The following is a 24,878-nucleotide window of genomic DNA, read 5'->3' as shown; positions in this document are numbered from 1 at the left end:
CTCTTTGAGACTGTCAAGTTCTTTCCAATTCTTCAGTATGTCTTCCCTTTCTTTTTCTGCCTCTTCTTTTTGTTGGTTGATGTTACTAACTTCTTTTTCCAGTGCTCTTCTCTGTTCTTCCATGGACATTCGGTCACTGTCCTCTTTTTCCCTTTGACTTGTGATTTGCAACTGTAGCTCCTCATCTCTTCTCTGCAAGTCCACCCATTTCTTCTCAAGATCGTCTTTTTCTTCTTCGAGAAGGGCTTTGTTTGTCTCAGTGTCTTGCTTTTGCTTTTCTATTTCAGTAGCCCTCTTCTCCAAGGCATGCTTCTGTTGATTTGTGTCTTCAACAATGATCCTACATTGTTCTCTTTCCTGTGCTAATCTTGTTTTAATTTCATCCAGGTTTTGCATGTCCATCCTGGCTTTTTCCAAAGCATTCTTCATGTCCTGCATTTCGCTCTGCATAGATGCCTTTGATTGGTCAAACCTTATTCTCTCATTCTGTATCTCTTGCTTTTCAAGAGTGATAACTTCTTGTTCCGCATTCAGTTTCACCTTCATTTCTTCTAGCTCATTTTTCAAATTCTTGTTTTTAGACTTTTGCTCTTCAACATCTTGCTTCTGCGTGCTTATTTCTGTCATCAGCTGATCAAGTTCCTCTCTCTCTTGCTTCATCTTCTCTCTCACCGTGTTTTCCATTTCTTGTGTCTGCAATTCAAATTCTACTTTCATCTTATCCAGATCTCTTCTGTTTCTCATTATTTCTTTCCAATTGTCGTCCATGATTTGCTTTTGTTCATTCATTTCTGTCTCCCTTTTGTCAAGTAGCAGTTTGTCTGTTAACATCTTGTTTTTGATTTCCTCCATTTCGTCCTTCTCTTTTAGTATTTGCTCTTTGAGACTGTCAAGTTCTTTCCAATTCTTCAGTATGTCTTCCCTTTCTTTTTCTGCCTCTTCTTTTTGTTGGTTGATCTTACTAACTTCTTTTTCCAGTGCTCTTCTCTGTTCTTCCATGGCCATTCGGTCACTGTCCTCTTTTTTCCTTTGACTTGTGATTTGCAATTGCAGCTCCTCGTCTCTTCTCTGCAAGTCCACCCATTTCTTCTCAAGGTCGTCTTTTTCTTCTTCGAGAAGGGCTTTGTTTGTCTCAGTGTCTTGCTTTTGCTTTTCTATTTCAGTAGCCCTCTTCTCCAAGGCATGCTTCTGTTGATTTGTGTCTTCAACAATGATCCTACATTGTTCTCTTTCCTGTGCTAATCTTGTTTTAATTTCATCCAGGTTTTGCATGTCCATCCTGGCTTTTTCCAAAGCATTCTTCATGTCCTGCATTTCGCTCTGCATAGATGCCTTTGATTGGTCAAACCTTATTCTCTCATTCTGTATCTCTTGCTTTTCAAGAGTGATAACTTCTTGTTCCGCATTCAGTTTCACCTTCATTTCTTCTAGCTCATTTTTCAAATTCTTGTTTTTAGACTTTTGCTCTTCAACATCTTGCTTCTGCGTGCTTATTTCTGTCATCAGCTGATCAAGTTCCTCTCTCTCTTGCTTCATCTTCTCTCTCACCGTGTTTTCCATTTCTTGTGTCTGCAATTCAAATTCTACTTTCATCTTATCCAGATCTCTTCTGTTTCTCATTATTTCTTTCCAATTGTCGTCCATGATTTGCTTTTGTTCATTCATTTCTGTCTCCCTTTTGTCAAGTAGCAGTTTGTCTGTTAACATCTTGTTTTTGATTTCCTCCATTTCGTCCTTCTCTTTTAGTATTTGCTCTTTGAGACTGTCAAGTTCTTTCCAATTCTTCAGTATGTCTTCCCTTTCTTTTTCTGCCTCTTCTTTTTGTTGGTTGATCTTACTAACTTCTTTTTCCAGTGCTCTTCTCTGTTCTTCCATGGCCATTCGGTCACTGTCCTCTTTTTCCCTTTGACTTGTGATTTGCAATTGCAGCTCCTCATCTCTTCTCTGCAAGTCCACCCATTTCTTCTCAAGATCGTCTTTTTCTTCTTCGAGAAGGGCTTTGTTTGTCTCAGTGTCTTGCTTTTGCTTTTCTATTTCAGTAGCCCTCTTCTCCAAGGCATGCTTCTGTTGATTTGTGTCTTCAACGATGATCCTACATTGTTCTCTTTCCTGTGCTAATCTTGTTTTAATTTCATCCAGGTTTTGCATGTCCATCCTGGCTTTTTCCAAAGCATTCTTCATGTCCTGCATTTCGCTCTGCATAGATGCCTTTGATTGGTCAAACCTTATTCTCTCATTCTGTATCTCTTGCTTTTCAAGAGTGATAACTTCTTGTTCCGCATTCAGTTTCACCTTCATTTCTTCTAGCTCATTTTTCAAATTCTTGTTTTTAGACTTTTGCTCTTCAACATCTTGCTTCTGCGTGCTTATTTCTGTCATCAGCTGATCAAGTTCCTCTCTCTCTTGCTTCATCTTCTCTCTCACCGTGTTTTCCATTTCTTGTGTCTGCAATTCAAATTCTACTTTCCTCTTATCCAGATCTCCTCTGTTTATCATTATTTCTTTCCAATTGTCGTCCATGATTTGCTTTTGTTCATTCATTTCTGTCTCCCTTTTGTCAAGTAGCAGTTTGTCTGTTAACATCTTGTTTTTGATTTCCTCCATTTCGTCCTTCTCTTTTAGTATTTGCTCTTTGAGACTGTCAAGTTCTTTCCAATTCTTCAGTATGTCTTCCCTTTCTTTTTCTGCCTCTTCTTTTTGTTGGTTGATCTTACTAATTTCTTTTTCCAGTGCTCTTCTCTGTTCTTCCATGGCCATTCGGTCACTGTCCTCTTTTTCCCTTTGACTTGTGATTTGCAACTGCAGCTCCTCATCTCTTCTCTGCAAGTCCACCCATTTCTTCTCAAGATCGTCTTTTTCTTCTTCGAGAAGGGCTTTGTTTGTCTCAGTGTCTTGCTTTTGCTTTTCTATTTCAGTAGCCCTCTTCTCCAAGGCATGCTTCTGTTGATTTGTGTCTCCAACAATGATCCTACATTGTTCTCTTTCCTGTGCTAATCTTGTTTTAATTTCATCCAGGTTTTGCATGTCCATCCTGGCTTTTTCCAAAGCATTCTTCATGTCCTGCATTTCGCTCTGCATAGATGCCTTTGATTGGTCAAACCTTATTCTCTCATTCTGTATGTCTTGCTTTTCAAGAGTGATAACTTCTTGTTCCGCATTCAGTTTCACCTTCATTTCTTCTAGCTCATTTTTCAAATTCTTGTTTTTAGACTTTTGCTCTTCAACATCTTGCTTCTGCATGCTTATTTCTGTCATCAGCTGATCAAGTTCCTCTCTCTCTTGCTTCATCTTCTCTCTCACCATGTTTTCCATTTCTTGTGTCTGCAATTCAAATTCTACTTTCATCTTATCCAGATCTCTTCTGTTTCTCATTATTTCTTTCCAATTGTCGTCCATGATTTGCTTTTGTTCATTCATTTCTGTCTCCCTTTTGTCAAGTAGCAGTTTGTCTGTTAACATCTTGTTTTTGATTTCCTCCATTTCATCCATCTCTTTTAGTATTTGCTCTTTGAGACTGTCAAGTTCTTTCCAATTCTTCAGTATGTCTTCCCTTTCTTTTTCTGCCTCTTCTTTTTGTTGGTTGATCTTACTAACTTCTTTTTCCAGTGCTCTTCTCTGTTCTTCCATGGCCATTCGGTCACTGTCCTCTTTTTCCCTTTGACTTGTGATTTGCAACTGCAGCTCTTCATCTCTTCTCTGCAAGTCCACCCATTTCTTCTCAAGATCGTCTTTTTCTTCTTCGAGAAGGGCTTTGTTTGTCTCAGTGTCTTGCTTTTGCTTTTCTATTTCAGTAGCCCTCTTCTCCAAGGCATGCTTCTGTTGATTTGTGTCTTCAACAATGATCCTACATTGTTCTCTTTCCTGTGCTAATCTTGTTTTAATTTCATCCAGGTTTTGCATGTCCATCCTGGCTTTTTCCAAAGCATTCTTCATGTCCTGCATTTCGCTCTGCATAGATGCCTTTGATTGGTCAAACCTTATTCTCTCATTCTGTATCTCTTGCTTTTCAAGAGTGATAACTTCTTGTTCCGCATTCAGTTTCACCTTCATTTCTTCTAGCTCATTTTTCAAATTGTTGTTTTTAGACTTTTGCTCTTCAACATCTTGCTTCTGCGTGCTTATTTCTGTCATCAGCTGATCAAGTTCCTCTCTCTCTTGCTTCATCTTCTCTCTCACCGTGTTTTCCATTTCTTCTGTCTGCAATTCAAATTCTACTTTCATCTTATCCAGATCTCTTCTGTTTCTCATTATTTCTTTCCAATTGTCATCCATGATTTGCTTTTGTTCATTCATTTCTGTCTCCCTTTGGTCAAGTAGCAGTTTGTCTGTTAACATCTTGTTTTTGATTTCCTCCATTTCGTCCTCCTCTTTTAGTATTTGCTCTTTGAGACTGTCAAGTTCTTTCCAATTCTTCAGTATGTCTTCCCTTTCTTTTTCTGCCTCTTCTTTTTGTTGGTTGATCTTACTAACTTCTTTTTCCAGTGCTCTTCTCTGTTCTTCCATGGCCATTCGGTCACTGTCCTCTTTTTCCCTTTGACTTGTGATTTGCAATTGCAGCTCCTCGTCTCTTCTCTGCAAGTCCACCCATTTCTTCTCAAGGTCGTCTTTTTCTTCTTCGAGAAGGGCTTTGTTTGTCTCAGTGTCTTGCTTTTGCTTTTCTATTTCAGTAGCCCTCTTCTCCAAGGCATGCTTCTGTTGATTTGTGTCTTCAACAATGATCCTACATTGTTCTCTTTCCTGTGCTAATCTTGTTTTAATTTCATCCAGGTTTTGCATGTCCATCCTGGCTTTTTCCAAAGCATTCTTCATGTCCTGCATTTCGCTCTGCATAGATGCCTTTGATTGGTCAAACCTTATTCTCTCATTCTGTATCTCTTGCTTTTCAAGAGTGATAACTTCTTGTTCCGCATTCAGTTTCACCTTCATTTCTTCTAGCTCATTTTTCAAATTCTTGTTTTTAGACTTTTGCTCTTCAACATCTTGCTTCTGCGTGCTTATTTCTGTCATCAGCTGATCAAGTTCCTCTCTCTCTTGCTTCATCTTCTCTCTCACCGTGTTTTCCATTTCTTGTGTCTGCAATTCAAATTCTACTTTCCTCTTATCCAGATCTCCTCTGTTTATCATTATTTCTTTCCAATTGTCGTCCATGATTTGCTTTTGTTCATTCATTTCTGTCTCCCTTTTGTCAAGTAGCAGTTTGTCTGTTAACATCTTGTTTTTGATTTCCTCCATTTCGTCCTTCTCTTTTAGTATTTGCTCTTTGAGACTGTCAAGTTCTTTCCAATTCTTCAGTATGTCTTCCCTTTCTTTTTCTGCCTCTTCTTTTTGTTGGTTGATCTTACTAATTTCTTTTTCCAGTGCTCTTCTCTGTTCTTCCATGGCCATTCGGTCACTGTCCTCTTTTTCCCTTTGACTTGTGATTTGCAACTGCAGCTCCTCATCTCTTCTCTGCAAGTCCACCCATTTCTTCTCAAGATCGTCTTTTTCTTCTTCGAGAAGGGCTTTGTTTGTCTCAGTGTCTTGCTTTTGCTTTTCTATTTCAGTAGCCCTCTTCTCCAAGGCATGCTTCTGTTGATTTGTGTCTCCAACAATGATCCTACATTGTTCTCTTTCCTGTGCTAATCTTGTTTTAATTTCATCCAGGTTTTGCATGTCCATCCTGGCTTTTTCCAAAGCATTCTTCATGTCCTGCATTTCGCTCTGCATAGATGCCTTTGATTGGTCAAACCTTATTCTCTCATTCTGTATGTCTTGCTTTTCAAGAGTGATAACTTCTTGTTCCGCATTCAGTTTCACCTTCATTTCTTCTAGCTCATTTTTCAAATTCTTGTTTTTAGACTTTTGCTCTTCAACATCTTGCTTCTGCATGCTTATTTCTGTCATCAGCTGATCAAGTTCCTCTCTCTCTTGCTTCATCTTCTCTCTCACCATGTTTTCCATTTCTTGTGTCTGCAATTCAAATTCTACTTTCATCTTATCCAGATCTCTTCTGTTTCTCATTATTTCTTTCCAATTGTCGTCCATGATTTGCTTTTGTTCATTCATTTCTGTCTCCCTTTTGTCAAGTAGCAGTTTGTCTGTTAACATCTTGTTTTTCATTTCCTCCATTTCATCCATCTCTTTTAGTATTTGCTCTTTGAGACTGTCAAGTTCTTTCCAATTCTTCAGTATGTCTTCCCTTTCTTTTTCTGCCTCTTCTTTTTGTTGGTTGATCTTACTAACTTCTTTTTCCAGTGCTCTTCTCTGTTCTTCCATGGCCATTCGGTCACTGTCCTCTTTTTCCCTTTGACTTGTGATTTGCAACTGCAGCTCTTCATCTCTTCTCTGCAAGTCCACCCATTTCTTCTCAAGATCGTCTTTTTCTTCTTCGAGAAGGGCTTTGTTTGTCTCAGTGTCTTGCTTTTGCTTTTCTATTTCAGTAGCCCTCTTCTCCAAGGCATGCTTCTGTTGATTTGTGTCTTCAACAATGATCCTACATTGTTCTCTTTCCTGTGCTAATCTTGTTTTAATTTCATCCAGGTTTTGCATGTCCATCCTGGCTTTTTCCAAAGCATTCTTCATGTCCTGCATTTCGCTCTGCATAGATGCCTTTGATTGGTCAAACCTTATTCTCTCATTCTGTATCTCTTGCTTTTCAAGAGTGATAACTTCTTGTTCCGCATTCAGTTTCACCTTCATTTCTTCTAGCTCATTTTTCAAATTGTTGTTTTTAGACTTTTGCTCTTCAACATCTTGCTTCTGCGTGCTTATTTCTGTCATCAGCTGATCAAGTTCCTCTCTCTCTTGCTTCATCTTCTCTCTCACCGTGTTTTCCATTTCTTCTGTCTGCAATTCAAATTCTACTTTCATCTTATCCAGATCTCTTCTGTTTCTCATTATTTCTTTCCAATTGTCATCCATGATTTGCTTTTGTTCATTCATTTCTGTCTCCCTTTGGTCAAGTAGCAGTTTGTCTGTTAACATCTTGTTTTTGATTTCCTCCATTTCGTCCTCCTCTTTTAGTATTTGCTCTTTGAGACTGTCAAGTTCTTTCCAATTCTTCAGTATGTCTTCCCTTTCTTTTTCTGCCTCTTCTTTTTGTTGGTTGATCTTACTAACTTCTTTTTCCAGTGCTCTTCTCTGTTCTTCCATGGCCATTCGGTCACTGTCCTCTTTTTCCCTTTGACTTGTGATTTGCAATTGCAGCTCCTCGTCTCTTCTCTGCAAGTCCACCCATTTCTTCTCAAGGTCGTCTTTTTCTTCTTCGAGAAGGGCTTTGTTTGTCTCAGTGTCTTGCTTTTGCTTTTCTATTTCAGTAGCCCTCTTCTCCAAGGCATGCTTCTGTTGATTTGTGTCTTCAACAATGATCCTACATTGTTCTCTTTCCTGTGCTAATCTTGTTTTAATTTCATCCAGGTTTTGCATGTCCATCCTGGCTTTTTCCAAAGCATTCTTCATGTCCTGCATTTCGCTCTGCATAGATGCCTTTGATTGGTCAAACCTTATTCTCTCATTCTGTATCTCTTGCTTTTCAAGAGTCATAACTTCTTGTTCCGCATTCAGTTTCACCTTCATTTCTTCTAGCTCATTTTTCAAATTCTTGTTTTTAGACTTTTGCTCTTCAACATCTTGCTTCTGCGTGCTTATTTCTGTCATCAGCTGATCAAGTTCCTCTCTCTCTTGCTTCATCTTCTCTCTCACCGTGTTTTCCATTTCTTCTGTCTGCAATTCAAATTCTACTTTCATCTTATCCAGATCTCTTCTGTTTCTCATTATTTCTTTCCAATTGTCGTCCATGATTTGCTTTTGTTCATTCATTTCTGTCTCCCTTTGGTCAAGTAGCAGTTTGTCTGTTAACATCTTGTTTTTGATTTCCTCCATTTCGTCCTCCTCTTTTAGTATTTGCTCTTTGAGACTGTCAAGTTCTTTCCAATTCTTCAGTATGTCTTCCCTTTCTTTTTCTGCCTCTTCTTTTTGTTGGTTGATCTTACTAACTTCTTTTTCCAGTGCTCTTCTCTGTTCTTCCATGGCCATTCGGTCACTGTCCTCTTTTTTCCTTTGACTTGTGATTTGCAATTGCAGCTCCTCGTCTCTTCTCTGCAAGTCCACCCATTTCTTCTCAAGGTCGTCTTTTTCTTCTTCGAGAAGGGCTTTGTTTGTCTCAGTGTCTTGCTTTTGCTTTTCTATTTCAGTAGCCCTCTTCTCCAAGGCATGCTTCTGTTGATTTGTGTCTTCAACAATGATCCTACATTGTTCTCTTTCCTGTGCTAATCTTGTTTTAATTTCATCCAGGTTTTGCATGTCCATCCTGGCTTTTTCCAAAGCATTCTTCATGTCCTGCATTTCGCTCTGCATAGATACCTTTGATTGGTCAAACCTTATTCTCTCATTCTGTATCTCTTGCTTTTCAAGAGTGATAACTTCTTGTTCCGCATTCAGTTTCACCTTCATTTCTTCTAGCTCATTTTTCAAATTCTTGTTTTTAGACTTTTGCTCTTCAACATCTTGCTTCTGCGTGCTTATTTCTGTCATCAGCTGATCAAGTTCCTCTCTCTCTTGCTTCATCTTCTCTCTCACCGTGTTTTCCATTTCTTCTATCTGCAAATCAAATTCTACTTTCATCTTATCCAGATCTCTTCTGTTTCTCATTATTTCTTTCCAATTGTCGTCCATGATTTGCTTTTGTTCATTCATTTCTGTCTCCCTTTTGTCAAGTAGCAGTTTGTCTGTTAACATCTTGTTTTTGATTTCCTCCATTTCGTCCTTCTCTTTTAGTATTTGCTCTTTGAGACTGTCAAGTTCTTTCCAATTCTTCAGTATGTCTTCCCTTTCTTTTTCTGCCTCTTCTTTTTGTTGGTTGATGTTACTAACTTCTTTTTCCAGTGCTCTTCTCTGTTCTTCCATGGCCATTCGGTCACTGTCCTCTTTTTTCCTTTGACTTGTGATTTGCAATTGCAGCTCCTCGTCTCTTCTCTGCAAGTCCACCCATTTCTTCTCAAGATCGTCTTTTTCTTCTTCGAGAAGGGCTTTGTTTGTCTCAGTGTCTTGCTTTTGCTTTTCTATTTCAGTAGCCCTCTTCTCCAAGGCATGCTTCTGTTGATTTGTGTCTTCAACGATGATCCTACATTGTTCTCTTTCCTGTGCTAATCTTGTTTTAATTTCATCCAGGTTTTGCATGTCCATCCTGGCTTTTTCCAAAGCATTCTTCATGTCCTGCATTTCGCTCTGCATAGATGCCTTTGATTGGTCAAATCTTATTCTCTCATTCTGTATCTCTTGCTTTTCAAGAGTGATAACTTCTTGTTCCGCATTCAGTTTCACCTTCATTTCTTCTAGCTCATTTTTCAAATTCTTGTTTTTAGACTTTTGCTCTTCAACATCTTGCTTCTGCGTGCTTATTTCTGTAATCAGCTGATCAAGTTCCTCTCTCTCTTGCTTCATCTTCTCTCTCACCGTGTTTTCCATTTCTTGTGTCTGCAATTCAAATTCTACTTTCATCTTATCCAGATCTCTTCTGTTTCTCATTATTTCTTTCCAATTGTCATCCATGATTTGCTTTTGTTCATTCATTTCTGTCTCCCTTTTGTCAAGTAGCAGTTTGTCTGTTAACATCTTGTTTTTGATTTCCTCCATTTCGTCCTTCTCTTTTAGTATTTGCTCTTTGAGACTGTCAAGTTCTTTCCAATTCTTCAGTATGTCTTCCCTTTCTTTTTCTGCCTCTTCTTTTTGTTGGTTGATCTTACTAACTTCTTTTTCCAGTGCTCTTCTCTGTTCTTCCATGGCCATTCGGTCACTGTCCTCTTTTTCCCTTTGACTTGTGATTTGCAATTGCAGCTCCTCGTCTCTTCTCTGCAAGTCCACCCATTTCTTCTCAAGATCGTCTTTTTCTTCTTCGAGAAGGGCTTTGTTTGTCTCAGTGTCTTGCTTTTGCTTTTCTATTTCAGTAGCCCTCTTCTCCAAGGCATGCTTCTGTTGATTTGTGTCTTCAACGATGATCCTACATTGTTCTCTTTCCTGTGCTAATCTTGTTTTAATTTCATCCAGGTTTTGCATGTCCATCCTGGCTTTTTCCAAAGCATTCTTCATGTCCTGCATTTCGCTCTGCATAGATGCCTTTGATTGGTCAAACCTTATTCTCTCATTCTGTATCTCTTGCTTTTCAAGAGTGATAACTTCTTGTTCCGCATTCAGTTTCACCTTCATTTCTTCTAGCTCATTTTTCAAATTGTTGTTTTTAGACTTTTGCTCTTCAACATCTTGCTTCTGCGTGCTTATTTCTGTCATCAGCTGATCAAGTTCCTCTCTCTCTTGCTTCATCTTCTCTCTGACCGTGTTTTCCATTTCTTCTATCTGCAATTCAAATTCTACTTTCCTCTTATCCAGATCTCTTCTGTTTCTCATTATTTCTTTCCAATTGTCGTCCATGATTTGCTTTTGTTCATTCATTTCTGTCTCCCTTTTGTCAAGTAGCAGTTTGTCTGTTAACATCTTGTTTTTGATTTCCTCCATTTCGTCCTTCTCTTTTAGTATTTGCTCTTTGAGACTGTCAAGTTCTTTCCAATTCTTCAGTATGTCTTCCCTTTCTTTTTCTGCCTCTTCTTTTTGTTGGTTGATGTTACTAACTTCTTTTTCCAGTGCTCTTCTCTGTTCTTCCATGGCCATTCGGTCACTGTCCTCTTTTTCCCTTTGACTTGTGATTTGCAATTGCAGCTCCTCGTCTCTTCTCTGCAAGTCCACCCATTTCTTCTCAAGATCGTCTTTTTCTTCTTCGAGAAGGGCTTTGTTTGTCTCAGTGTCTTGCTTTTGCTTTTCTATTTCAGTAGCCCTCTTCTCCAAGGCATGCTTCTGTTGATTTGTGTCTTCAACAATGATCCTACATTGTTCTCTTTCCTGTGCTAATCTTGTTTTAATTTCATCCAGGTTTTGCATGTCCATCCTGGCTTTTTCCAAAGCATTCTTCATGTCCTGCATTTCGCTCTGCATAGATACCTTTGATTGGTCAAACCTTATTCTCTCATTCTGTATCTCTTGCTTTTCAAGAGTGATAACTTCTTGTTCCGCATTCAGTTTCACCTTCATTTCTTCTAGCTCATTTTTCAAATTCTTGTTTTTAGACTTTTGCTCTTCAACATCTTGCTTCTGCATGCTTATTTCTGTCATCAGCTGATCAAGTTCCTCTCTCTCTTGCTTCATCTTCTCTCTCACCATGTTTTCCATTTCTTGTGTCTGCAATTCAAATTCTACTTTCATCTTATCCAGATCTCTTCTGTTTCTCATTATTTCTTTCCAATTGTCGTCCATGATTTGCTTTTGTTCATTCATTTCTGTCTCCCTTTGGTCAAGTAGCAGTTTGTCTGTTAACATCTTGTTTTTGATTTCCTCCATTTCGTCCTTCTCTTTTAGTATTTGCTCTTTGAGACTGTCAAGTTCTTTCCAATTCTTCAGTATGTCTTCCCTTTCTTTTTCTGCCTCTTCTTTTTGTTGGTTGATCTTACTAACTTCTTTTTCCAGTGCTCTTCTCTGTTCTTCCATGGCCATTCGGTCACTGTCCTCTTTTTCCCTTTGACTTGTGATTTGCAATTGCAGCTCCTCGTCTCTTCTCTGCAAGTCCACCCATTTCTTCTCAAGGTCGTCTTTTTCTTCTTCGAGAAGGGCTTTGTTTGTCTCAGTGTCTTGCTTTTGCTTTTCTATTTCAGTAGCCCTCTTCTCCAAGGCATGCTTCTGTTGATTTGTGTCTTCAACAATGATCCTACATTGTTCTCTTTCCTGTGCTAATCTTGTTTTAATTTCATCCAGGTTTTGCATGTCCATCCTGGCTTTTTCCAAAGCATTCTTCATGTCCTGCATTTCGCTCTGCATAGATACCTTTGATTGGTCAAACCTTATTCTCTCATTCTGTATCTCTTGCTTTTCAAGAGTGATAACTTCTTGTTCCGCATTCAGTTTCACCTTCATTTCTTCTAGCTCATTTTTCAAATTCTTGTTTTTAGACTTTTGCTCTTCAACATCTTGCTTCTGCATGCTTATTTCTGTCATCAGCTGATCAAGTTCCTCTCTCTCTTGCTTCATCTTCTCTCTCACCATGTTTTCCATTTCTTGTGTCTGCAATTCAAATTCTACTTTCATCTTATCCAGATCTCTTCTGTTTCTCATTATTTCTTTCCAATTGTCGTCCATGATTTGCTTTTGTTCATTCATTTCTGTCTCCCTTTGGTCAAGTAGCAGTTTGTCTGTTAACATCTTGTTTTTGATTTCCTCCATTTCGTCCTTCTCTTTTAGTATTTGCTCTTTGAGACTGTCAAGTTCTTTCCAATTCTTCAGTATGTCTTCCCTTTCTTTTTCTGCCTCTTCTTTTTGTTGGTTGATCTTACTAACTTCTTTTTCCAGTGCTCTTCTCTGTTCTTCCATGGCCATTCGGTCACTGTCCTCTTTTTCCCTTTGACTTGTGATTTGCAATTGCAGCTCCTCATCTCTTCTCTGCAAGTCCACCCATTTCTTCTCAAGATCGTCTTTTTCTTCTTCGAGAAGGGCTTTGTTTGTCTCAGTGTCTTGCTTTTGCTTTTCTATTTCAGTAGCCCTCTTCTCCAAGGCATGCTTCTGTTGATTTGTGTCTTCAACAATGATCCTACATTGTTCTCTTTCCTGTGCTAATCTTATTTTAATTTCATCCAGGTTTTGCATGTCCATCCTGGCTTTTTCCAAAGCATTCTTCATGTCCTGCATTTCGCTCTGCATAGATGCCTTTGATTGGTCAAACCTTATTCTCTCATTCTGTATCTCTTGCTTTTCAAGAGTGATAACTTCTTGTTCCGCATTCAGTTTCACCTTCATTTCTTCTAGCTCATTTTTCAAATTCTTGTTTTTAGACATTTGCTCTTCAACATCTTGCTTCTGCATGCTTATTTCTGTCATCAGCTGATCAAGTTCCTCTCTCTCTTGCTTCATCTTCTCTCTCACCGTGTTTTCCATTTCTTCTATCTGCAATTCAAATTCTACTTTCCTCTTATCCAGATCTCTTCTTTTTCTCATTATTTCTTTCCAATTGTCGTCCATGATTTGCTTTTGTTCATTCATTTCTGTCTCCCTTTTGTCAAGTAGCAGTTTGTCTGTTAACATCTTGTTTTTGATTTCCTCCATTTCGTCCTTCTCTTTTAGTATTTGCTCTTTGAGACTGTCAAGTTCTTTCCAATTCTTCAGTATGTCTTCCCTTTCTTTTTCTGCCTCTTCTTTTTGTTGGTTGATCTTACTAACTTCTTTTTCCAGTGCTCTTCTCTGTTCTTCCATGGCCATTCGGTCACTGTCCTCTTTTTTCCTTTGACTTGTGATTTGCAATTGCAGCTCCTCGTCTCTTCTCTGCAAGTCCACCCATTTCTTCTCAAGATCGTCTTTTTCTTCTTCGAGAAGGGCTTTGTTTGTCTCAGTGTCTTGCTTTTGCTTTTCTATTTCAGTAGCCCTCTTCTCCAAGGCATGCTTCTGTTGATTTGTGTCTTCAACGATGATCCTACATTGTTCTCTTTCCTGTGCTAATCTTGTTTTAATTTCATCCAGGTTTTGCATGTCCATCCTGGCTTTTTCCAAAGCATTCTTCATGTCCTGCATTTCGCTCTGCATAGATGCCTTTGATTGGTCAAACCTTATTCTCTCATTCTGTATCTCTTGCTTTTCAAGAGTGATAACTTCTTGTTCCGCATTCAGTTTCACCTTCATTTCTTCTAGCTCATTTTTCAAATTCTTGTTTTTAGACTTTTGCTCTTCAACATCTTGCTTCTGCATGCTTATTTCTGTCATCAGCTGATCAAGTTCCTCTCTCTCTTGCTTCATCTTCTCTCTCACCGTGTTTTCCATTTCTTGTGTCTGCAATTCAAATTCTACTTTCATCTTATCCAGATCTCTTCTGTTTCTCATTATTTCTTTCCAATTGTCGTCCATGATTTGCTTTTGTTCATTCATTTCTGTCTCCCTTTTGTCAAGTAGCAGTTTGTCTGTTAACATCTTGTTTTTGATTTCCTCCATTTCGTCCTTCTCTTTTAGTATTTGCTCTTTGAGACTGTCAAGTTCTTTCCAATTCTTCAGTATGTCTTCCCTTTCTTTTTCTGCCTCTTCTTTTTGTTGGTTGATCTTACTAACTTCTTTTTCCAGTGCTCTTCTCTGTTCTTCCATGGCCATTCGGTCACTGTCCTCTTTTTCCCTTTGACTTGTGATTTGCAATTGCAGCTCCTCGTCTCTTCTCTGCAAGTCCACCCATTTCTTCTCAAGATCGTCTTTTTCTTCTTCGAGAAGGGCTTTGTTTGTCTCAGTGTCTTGCTTTTGCTTTTCTATTTCAGTAGCCCTCTTCTCCAAGGCATGCTTCTGTTGATTTGTGTCTTCAACAATGATCCTACATTGTTCTCTTTCCTGTGCTAATCTTGTTTTAATTTCATCCAGGTTTTGCATGTCCATCCTGGCTTTTTCCAAAGCATTCTTCATGTCCTGCATTTCGCTCTGCATAGATGCCTTTGATTGGTCAAACCTTATTCTCTCATTCTGTATCTCTTGCTTTTCAAGAGTGATAACTTCTTGTTCCGCATTCAGTTTCACCTTCATTTCTTCTAGCTCATTTTTCAAATTCTTGTTTTTAGACTTTTGCTCTTCAACATCTTGCTTCTGCGTGCTTATTTCTGTCATCAGCTGATCAAGTTCCTCTCTCTCTTGCTTCATCTTCTCTCTCACCGTGTTTTCCATTTCTTCTATCTGCAATTCAAATTCTACTTTCCTCTTATCCAGATCTCTTCTGTTTCTCATTATTTTTTTCCAATTGTCGTCCATGATTTGCTTTTGTTCATTCATTTCTGTCTCCCTTTTGTCAAGTAGCAGTTTGTCTGTTAACATCTTGTTTTTGATTTCCTCCATTTCGTCCTTCTCTTTTAGTATTTGCTCTTTGAGACTGTCAAGTTCTTTCCAATTCTTCAGTATGTCTTCCCTTTCTTTTTCTGCCTCTTCTTTTTGTTGGTTGATGTTACTAACTTCTTTTTCCAGTGCTCTTCTCTGTTCTTCCATGGACATTCGGTCACTGTCCTCTTTTTCCCTTTGACTTGTGATTTGCAACTGTAGCTCCTCATCTCTTCTCTGCAAGTCCACCCATTTCTTCTCAAGATCGTCTTTTTCTTCTTCGAGAAGGGCTTTGTTTGTCTCAGTGTCTTGCTTTTGCTTTTCTATTTCAGTAGCCCTCTTCTCCAAGGCATGCTTCTGTTGATTTGTGTCTTCAACAATGATCCTACATTGTTCTCTTTCCTGTGCTAATCTTGTTTTAATTTCATCCAGGTTTTGCATGTCCATCCTGGCTTTTTCCAAAGCATTCTTCATGTCCTGCATTTCGCTCTGCATAGATGCCTTTGATTGGTCAAACCTTATTCTCTCATTCTGTATCTCTTGCTTTTCAAGAGTGATAACTTCTTGTTCCGCATTCAGTTTCACCTTCATTTCTTCTAGCTCATTTTTCAAATTCTTGTTTTTAGACTTTTGCTCTTCAACATCTTGCTTCTGCGTGCTTATTTCTGTCATCAGCTGATCAAGTTCCTCTCTCTCTTGCTTCATCTTCTCTCTCACCGTGTTTTCCATTTCTTCTATCTGCAATTCAAATTCTACTTTCCTCTTATCCAGATCTCTTCTGTTTCTCATTATTTCTTTCCAATTGTCGTCCATGATTTGCTTTTGTTCATTCATTTCTGTCTCCCTTTTGTCAAGTAGCAGTTTGTCTGTTAACATCTTGTTTTTGATTTCCTCCATTTCGTCCTTCTCTTTTAGTATTTGCTCTTTGAGACTGTCAAGTTCTTTCCAATTCTTCAGTATGTCTTCCCTTTCTTTTTCTGCCTCTTCTTTTTGTTGGTTGATGTTACTAACTTCTTTTTCCAGTGCTCTTCTCTGTTCTTCCATGGACATTCGGTCACTGTCCTCTTTTTCCCTTTGACTTGTGATTTGCAACTGTAGCTCCTCATCTCTTCTCTGCAAGTCCACCCATTTCTTCTCAAGATCGTCTTTTTCTTCTTCGAGAAGGGCTTTGTTTGTCTCAGTGTCTTGCTTTTGCTTTTCTATTTCAGTAGCCCTCTTCTCCAAGGCATGCTTCTGTTGATTTGTGTCTTCAACAATGATCCTACATTGTTCTCTTTCCTGTGCTAATCTTGTTTTAATTTCATCCAGGTTTTGCATGTCCATCCTGGCTTTTTCCAAAGCATTCTTCATGTCCTGCATTTCGCTCTGCATAGATGCCTTTGATTGGTCAAACCTTATTCTCTCATTCTGTATCTCTTGCTTTTCAAGAGTGATAACTTCTTGTTCCGCATTCAGTTTCACCTTCATTTCTTCTAGCTCATTTTTCAAATTCTTGTTTTTAGACTTTTGCTCTTCAACATCTTGCTTCTGCGTGCTTATTTCTGTCATCAGCTGATCAAGTTCCTCTCTCTCTTGCTTCATCTTCTCTCTCACCGTGTTTTCCATTTCTTCTATCTGCAATTCAAATTCTACTTTCCTCTTATCCAGATCTCTTCTGTTTCTCATTATTTCTTTCCAGTTGTCGTCCATGATTTGCTTTTGTTCATTCATTTCTGTCTCCCTTTTGTCAAGTAGCAGTTTGTCTGTTAACATCTTGTTTTTGATTTCCTCCATTTCGTCCTTCTCTTTTAGTATTTGCTCTTTGAGACTGTCAAGTTCTTTCCAATTCTTCAGTATGTCTTCCCTTTCTTTTTCTGCCTCTTCTTTTTGTTGGTTGATCTTACTAACTTCTTTTTCCAGTGCTCTTCTCTGTTCTTCCATGGACATTCGGTCACTGTCCTCTTTTTCCCTTTGACTTGTGATTTGCAACTGTAGCTCCTCATCTCTTCTCTGCAAGTCCACCCATTTCTTCTCAAGATCGTCTTTTTCTTCTTCGAGAAGGGCTTTGTTTGTCTCAGTGTCTTGCTTTTGCTTTTCTATTTCAGTAGCCCTCTTCTCCAAGGCATGCTTCTGTTGATTTGTGTCTTCAACAATGATCCTACATTGTTCTCTTTCCTGTGCTAATCTTGTTTTAATTTCATCCAGGTTTTGCATGTCCATCCTGGCTTTTTCCAAAGCATTCTTCATGTCCTGCATTTCGCTCTGCATAGATGCCTTTGATTGGTCAAACCTTATTCTCTCATTCTGTATCTCTTGCTTTTCAAGAGTGATAACTTCTTGTTCCGCATTCAGTTTCACCTTCATTTCTTCTAGCTCATTTTTCAAATTCTTGTTTTTAGACTTTTGCTCTTCAACATCTTGCTTCTGCGTGCTTATTTCTGTCATCAGCTGATCAAGTTCCTCTCTCTCTTGCTTCATCTTCTCTCTCACCGTGTTTTCCATTTCTTCTATCTGCAATTCAAATTCTACTTTCCTCTTATCCAGATCTCTTCTGTTTCTCATTATTTCTTTCCAATTGTCGTCCATGATTTGCTTTTGTTCATTCATTTCTGTCTCCCTTTTGTCAAGTAGCAGTTTGTCTGTTAACATCTTGTTTTTGATTTCCTCCATTTCGTCCTTCTCTTTTAGTATTTGCTCTTTGAGACTGTCAAGTTCTTTCCAATTCTTCAGTATGTCTTCCCTTTCTTTTTCTGCCTCTTCTTTTTGTTGGTTGATGTTACTAACTTCTTTTTCCAGTGCTCTTCTCTGTTCTTCCATGGACATTCGGTCACTGTCCTCTTTTTCCCTTTGATTTGTGATTTGCAACTGTAGCTCCTCATCTCTTCTCTGCAAGTCCACCCATTTCTTCTCAAGATCGTCTTTTTCTTCTTCGAGAAGGGCTTTGTTTGTCTCAGTGTCTTGCTTTTGCTTTTCTATTTCAGTAGCCCTCTTCTCCAAGGCATGCTTCTGTTGATTTGTGTCTTCAACAATGATCCTACATTGTTCTCTTTCCTGTGCTAATCTTGTTTTAATTTCATCCAGGTTTTGCATGTCCATCCTGGCTTTTTCCAAAGCATTCTTCATGTCCTGCATTTCGCTCTGCATAGATGCCTTTGATTGGTCAAACCTTATTCTCTCATTCTGTATCTCTTGCTTTTCAAGAGTGATAACTTCTTGTTCCGCATTCAGTTTCACCTTCATTTCTTCTAGCTCATTTTTCAAATTCTTGTTTTTAGACTTTTGCTCTTCAACATCTTGCTTCTGCGTGCTTATTTCTGTCATCAGCTGATCAAGTTCCTCTCTCTCTTGCTTCATCTTCTCTCTCACCGTGTTTTCCATTTCTTCTATCTGCAATTCAAATTCTACTTTCCTCTTATCCAGATCTCTTCTGTTTCTCATTATTTCTTTCCAATTGTCGTCCATGATTTGCTTTTGTTCATTCATTTCTGTCTCCCTTTTGTCAAGTAGCAGTTTGTCTGTTAACATCTTGTTTTTGATTTCCTCCATTTCGTCCTTCTCTTTTAGTATTTGCTCTTTGAGACTGTCAAGTTCTTTCCAATTCTTCAGTATGTCTTCCCTTTCTTTTTCTGCCTCTTCTTTTTGTTGGTTGATCTTACTAACTTCTTTTTCCAGTGCTCTTCTCTGTTCTTCCATGGACATTCGGTCACTGTCCTCTTTTTCCCTTTGACTTGTGATTTGCAACTGTAGCTCCTCATCTCTTCTCTGCAAGTCCACCCATTTCTTCTCAAGATCGTCTTTTTCTTCTTCGAGAAGGGCTTTGTTTGTCTCAGTGTCTTGCTTTTGCTTTTCTATTTCAGTAGCCCTCTTCTCCAAGGCATGCTTCTGTTGATTTGTGTCTTCAACAATGATCCTACATTGTTCTCTTTCCTGTGCTAATCTTGTTTTAATTTCATCCAGGTTTTGCATGTCCATCCTGGCTTTTTCCAAAGCATTCTTCATGTCCTGCATTTCGCTCTGCATAGATGCCTTTGCTTGGTCAAACTTTATTCTCTCATTCTGTATCTCTTGCTTTTCAAGAGTGATAACTTCTTGTTCCGCATTCAGTTTCACCTTCATTTCTTCTAGCTCATTTTTCAAATTATCATTCATGAGCCTGTTCTTTTTAATCTCTTTTTTCTCAATATTTATGTTTTTTGTCAACTGATCAAGTTCCTGTCTCTTCTGTTTTATCTCGTTACTGTCATTTTCCATTTGTTCTATTTGAGTTTCAAGTTCCATTCTCATCTTACTGAGTTTACATCTCTCCTCTGTTATTTCCCCTAAATTCTTCTCCAGAATTTGTTTTTGTTGATCCAGTTCAGTCTCTTTTTCCTGATGTAGCACTTTAAGTGCCCTGCTTTTTCCCTCTTTGGCACACTCCATTCCATCCAGTGATCTTTGTTCATCTTGCCTTGTCTTCCTTGCTTTATTTTTTCGTATTTCTTCCATTGTTACTTCCAGTTCTTCCTTTTGTTGCTTTATTTTGGCACTCATCACTTCTAAGTCACCTTGTTCTCTCTTATTCTTTTCTGCTTTGTTTTCAAGCTCTCTTCTTCTTCGTTGCATCTCTGCCTTTAACATTTTTATCTCTTCTTTCTCTCTCCTGAGCACATCTTTGCTTTTCTCCATTTCTAATTTAAGTTGTTGTAATATCTCTCTGCTGTGTTCAATTTCTGTAACAAGTCTCTCCATTTCTGTATTCATCACATTTTCCTCTACTGCTAGTAGTTGGTTTTCTGCCATTCTTTTTTCAAAGTGAATCTTGGTGTCTCGTACAATTTCTCTAGTTCGTTCAATCAGGTCAGTAAAGCTGATAATCTCACCACTTTTCTCTTCTTTTTCTTCCATGTCTGAAGTGACTTCTTCAACACTGTTCTCAAATTCCTCTTTTGTTCTTTGTATTTCATCTTTAACACATTCTATCCCATATCTCTTCTTCTCAATTTCTACCCTTTTGCATTCTATTTCTTCTTTTTCTTTCTGGATTTCCACCCTCATTTGTTCTAGCTCATATTTTTTCCTTTTTACTTGCTTCATCCTTTGGTCAAGATCTTTCCTCTTCCTTTCGATCTCTTTTTTCACAAGTTCCATTTCTCCCATCTCTCGTTTTACCCTCTGCATCTTTTCCTCCCGTTCATTTATGTGTTGTTGAATTTCCTCCTTGACCTGTTGCAATTTTTCCGTCTCTGTTTTCACAAGACACAATTTTTCTTCAACATCACCCTTTTGCCTTAGTATCTCAGCCTTCATCTGCTCAACCTTCTTGGACTCACTCTTAGTCTCTACAATTTTATTCTCGATCTCGTCTTTCTGTTTCTGCAGGTCTGCCTTCAGCTGTTCAAGTTTATACATTTCCTTCTTTGCCTTTTCTGTTTTGGTGTCCACATCTTCCTTCTGTCTCCTTAACGCAGTTCCCATATCATAAATTTTCTCAGCTTCTGTATTTTGTTCTGATGTTACTGCAGCCATCAATTCCAGGTCATTCTTCTTCTGATTTATTTCTTCAACATGAATTCTATATTGCTCTTTTTCTTGTTTGAGTTTTTTCTCAAGTTCTTGCATGTCTATCCAGGACTTTTCCAAAGCATTCTTCATGTCCTCCATTTCTCTCTTCATAGATTCCTCTGATAACTGAAACCTTTTTCTCTCATTCTCTATCTTTTGTTTTTCAAGGGTGATAACTTTTTGTTCAGCATTCAGTTTCACCTTCATTTCTTCTAGCTCATTTCTCAAATTATCATTCATGAGCCTGTTCTTTTCAATCTCTTTTTTCTCCATGTTTATGTTGTTTATCAACTGATCAAGTTCCTGTCTCTTCTGTTTTATCTCGTTCCTGTTATTTTCCATTTGTTCTATTTGAGTTTCAAGTTCCATTCTCATCTTACTGAGTTTACATCTCTCCTCTGTTATTTCCCCTAAATTCTTCTCCAGAATTTGTTTTTGTTGATCCAGTTCAGTCCCTTTTTCCTGAAGTAGCAGTTTATCAACTGCCCTGTGTTTTCCCTCTTTGACACACTCTTTTTCATCCAGTGATCTTTGTTCATCTTGCCTTGTCTGCCTTGCTTTATTTTTTCGTATTTCTTCCAATTTTACTTCCAATTCTTCCTTTTGTTGCTTTATTTTGGCGCTCATCACTTCTAAGTCACCTCGTTCTTTCATGTTCTTTTCTGCTTTGTTTTCAAGATCTCTTTGTCTTCGTTGCATCTCTGTCTTTAACATTTTTATCTCTTCTTTCTCTCTCCTGAGGACATCCTTGCTTTGCTCCATTTCTAATTTAAGTTGTTGTAACATCTCTCTGATGTGTTCAATTTCTGTAACAAGTCTCTCCATTTCTGTATTCATCACATTTTCCTCTATTGCTAGTAGTTGGTTTTCTGCCATTCTTTTTTCAAAGTGAATCTTGGTGTCTCGTACAATTTCTCTAGTTCGTTCAATCAGGTCAATAAAGCTGATAATCTCACCACTTTTCTCTTCTTTTTCTTCCATGTTTGAAGTGCCTTCTCCAACACTATTCTCAAATTCCTCTTTTGTTCTTTGTATTTCATCTTTAACACATTCTATCCCATATCTCTTCTTCTCAACTTCTACCCTTTTGCATTCTATTTCTTCTTTTTCTTTCTGGATTTCCACCCTCATTTGTTCTAGCTCATCTTTTTTCCTTGTTACTTGCTTCATCCTTTGGTCAAGATCTTTCCTCTTCCTTTCGATCTCTTTTTTCACAAGTTCCATTTCTCCCATCTCTCGTTTTACCCTCTGCATCTTTTCCTCCCGTTCATTTATGTGTTGTTGAATTTCCACCTTGACCTGTTGCACCTTTTCCATCTCTGTTTTCACAAGACACAATTTTTCTTCAACATCACCCTTTTGCCTTAGTATCTCAGCCATCATTTGCTCAATTTTTTTGGTCTCTACAGTGTTATTCTCGATCTCGTCTTTCTGTTTCTGCAGGTCTACCTTCAGCTGTTCAGGTTTATACATTTCCTTCTTTGCCTTTTCTGTTTTGGCCTCCATATCTTCCTTCTGTCTCCTTAACTCAGTTTCCATATCTTTATTTTTCTCAACTTTCTCAGCAGTATTTTGTTCTGATGTTGCTGCAGCCATCAACCCCAGGTCATTATTCTTCTGATTTATTTCAACATGAATTCTATATTGCTCCTTTTCTTGTTCTATTTTTTTCCCAAGTTCTTGCATGTCTATCTTGGCCTTTTCCAAATCATTCTTCAAGTCCTCGATTTCTCTTTGCATAGATTCCTCTGATAACTGAAACCTTTTTCTTTCATTCTCTATCTTTTGTTTTTCAAGGGTGATAACTTCTTGTTCAGCATTCAGTTTGGTCTTCATTTTTTCTAGCTCATTTTTCAAATTGTTGTTTAGGGATATGTTTTTTTCAATATTCATTTTTTCTGTTTGCAAGTAATTCATCAACTGATCAAGTTCCTCTCTCTCTTGCTTCATCTTCTCCCTGACAATGTCTATTTCTTTTAACTGTGCTTCAGATTCCAGTTTCATCTTATCTATATTACTTCTATCCTCAAAAGTTTCTTTCCAATTGTCCCCCAGAATTTTCTTTTGTTGTTGAATTTCAGTCTGTCTTTGGTCAAGTAGCATTTTGTCCATTAACAGCTTGTTTTTGATTTCCTCCATTTCATCCTTCTCTTTTAGTATTTGTTCTTTGAGACTGTCAAGTTCTTTCCTATTCTTTAATATGTCTTCCCTTTCTTTTTCTGCCTCTTCTTTTTGTTGGTTGATGTTACTAATTTCTTTTTCCAGTGCTCTTCTCTGTTCTTCCATGGCCATTCGGTCACTGCTCTCTTTTTCCTTTTGACTTGTGATTTGCAATTGCAGCTCCTCATCTCTTCTCTGCAAGTCCATTCTTTTCTTCTCAAGATCGTCTTTTTCTTCTTCGAGAAGGGCTTTGTTTGTCTCAGTGTCTTGCTTTTGCTTTTCTATTTCAGTAGCCCTCTTCTCCAAGGCATGCTTCTGTTGATTTGTGTCTTCAACAATGATCCTACATTGTTCTCTTTCCTGTGCTAATCTTGTTTTAATTTCATCCAGGTTTTGCATGTCCATCCTGGCTTTTTCCAAAGCATTCTTCATGTCCTGCATTTTGCTCTGCATAGATGCCTTTGACTGCTCAAAACTTTGTCTCTCATTCTGCATCTCTTGTTTTTCAAGGATAATAACTTCTTGTTCAGCAATCAATTTTGCCTTCATTACTTCTAGCTCATTTCTCATATTATCATTTAAGAGCATGTTCTTTTCAATGTCTTTTTTCTCCATATCTATGTCTTTTTTCAACTGATCAAGTTCCTCTTTCTTCTGTTTTACCTCCTTCTTGTTGTTTTCCATTTCATGTATTTGGGTTTCAAGTTCCATTCTCATCAAACTAAGTTTACTTCTTTCCTCCATCGTTTCCCTTAAACTGTTCTCCAGAATTTGTTTTTGTTGATTCAGTTCAGTCTCTCTTTGATCAAGTAAAGGTTTGTGAACTGCCCTGCCTTGTCTCTCTTCGGCATGCTCTGTTTCATCCATAGTTTTTTGCACATCTTCCCTTGCCTGCCTTGTTTTATATTTTTGTATTTCTTCCAAAGTTCCTGCCAGTTCTTCTTTTCGTTGCTGTATCTTGGCATTCATGATTTCTAAGTCACCTCTTTCTGTCATATTCTTTTCTTCTTTTTTTTCAAGGTCTCTTCTTCTTCGTTGGATCTCAAGCTTTAACATTCTTACCTCTCGCTTCTCCCTCCTGAGGACCTCCTTGCTTTGCTCCATTTCTGTTTTAAGCCATTGTAACATTTCTCTGATGTGTTCAATTTCTACAATGAGTCTCTGCATTTCACCTTTCATTTTATTTACCTCTACTACTCCTAGTTGGCTTTCTGCCATTCTATTTTCCATATAAAATTTTGCATCCCATACAATTTCTCTGGTTCTTTCAATTTGATAAATAAGGTTAACAATCTTAGCATTTATCCCTTCTTTTTCTTCCATGTGGAGACCATTTTTTTCAACCCTAATCTGGAAGTCCTCTCTTGCTTTTTGTATTTCATCCCTTTTGCGTTCCATTTCTACTTTTTCTTTCTGTATTTCCACTCTCATTCTGTCTATTTCACCCTTTCTCCTATTGGTCTGCTTCATCTTTTGGTCAAGATCTTTTCTCTTCCTATCCATCTCTTTTTTCATAAGTTCCATCTCTTCCATCTCACGTTTTGCCCACTGCATCCTTTCTTCTAATTCTTTTCTTTGTTGTTGTATTTCCTCCTTGACCTGTTGCACCTTTTCTGCCTCTGTTTTCACAAGTCGCATTTTGTTCTCAACATCCTCTTTTTGCTTTAGTATTTCAGCCTTTGTCTGTTCAATTTTGTCCATATTGCTCTTTGTCTGTATGAATTTGTTCTTAGTTTCCTCATTCTGTCTCTGTAGGTCTATCTTCAGCTGTTCAAGTGTGTGCATTTCTTTTGTTGCCTTCTCTAGTTTGACCTCCACATCCTCCTTCTGTCTCATTAACTTAGTTTTCATGTCTTGCATTTGCTTTATTTCATTCCTCATCACCTCTATGTTGTTATTCAACTCTTCTTTCTTCCTATAAAACTTCTGACTTTCCCTAAGGGTCTCTTTATGTCTGTTCTCCAAGATTTCTTTCTCTTTAAGCATTTCAGCTGTTAGTTGGTTTAGCCTATCTGTCTCAATTTTTAATTCTTCCCTGCTCTTCTCAATTTCTTGTTTTGCTTTCTGAACCTCAGCTTGCACATTTTCACAGTTCTGTCTCTCTCTGACAATTTCAACATGCTTGTCTACTAGAACATTTCTTTCTCTTTGCAGGTCAGCTCTCATTTGCTCAAGTATGTCCTTTTCACGGTTTATCTCCTGCTCCATTGTCTCCAGTCTTCTTTTCATCAGTGAATCTTTCTTTGTCTGTGAGTCAGCCTTGTGTCCACTCTTATAGTCTTCCTCTTTTTTCTCTCCAAATGATAGATCTTCAGTCTGAGTATACTTGCTGTTTTGTTGTCTCCATT

The 24,878-nt window shown here is 38.1% G+C and overlaps 2 protein-coding genes across 4 annotated transcripts in view; both read right to left on the bottom strand.

Moving 5' to 3' along the window:
* LOC117596733 (microtubule-actin cross-linking factor 1-like) overlaps positions 1 to 7,493 on the bottom strand; it is a 23,442-nt gene extending 15,949 nt beyond the window's left edge. The window contains exons 1-2 of one of the 3 annotated variants that reach the window (XM_053231558.1): positions 5,476 to 7,493; positions 1 to 4,599 (exon numbers count right to left, since the gene is read on the bottom strand). The exon at positions 1 to 4,599 is cut by the window's left edge and continues 15,949 nt beyond it. In XM_053231558.1, the coding sequence (XP_053087533.1) occupies positions 1 to 4,599; positions 5,476 to 7,458 (6,582 nt within the window). In that variant the 5' untranslated portion in view covers positions 7,459 to 7,493. The other 2 variants (XM_053231556.1, XM_053231557.1) reach the window with 2 other exon arrangements.
* si:ch211-250g4.3 (A-kinase anchor protein 9) overlaps positions 7,489 to 24,878 on the bottom strand; it is a gene marked incomplete at its 3' end in the record, with an annotated part of 19,435 nt that continues 2,045 nt past the window's right edge. The window contains exon 4 of the mRNA XM_053231544.1: positions 7,489 to 24,878. Coding sequence (XP_053087519.1) covers positions 7,489 to 24,878 — 17,390 coding nt within the window.

This window comes from Pangasianodon hypophthalmus, chromosome 29 (assembly GCF_027358585.1).
Source record: "Pangasianodon hypophthalmus isolate fPanHyp1 chromosome 29, fPanHyp1.pri, whole genome shotgun sequence".
NCBI classification, from domain to species: Eukaryota; Metazoa; Chordata; class Actinopteri; order Siluriformes; family Pangasiidae; genus Pangasianodon; species Pangasianodon hypophthalmus.
This window is presented reverse-complemented; position numbering and strand designations above follow the sequence as displayed.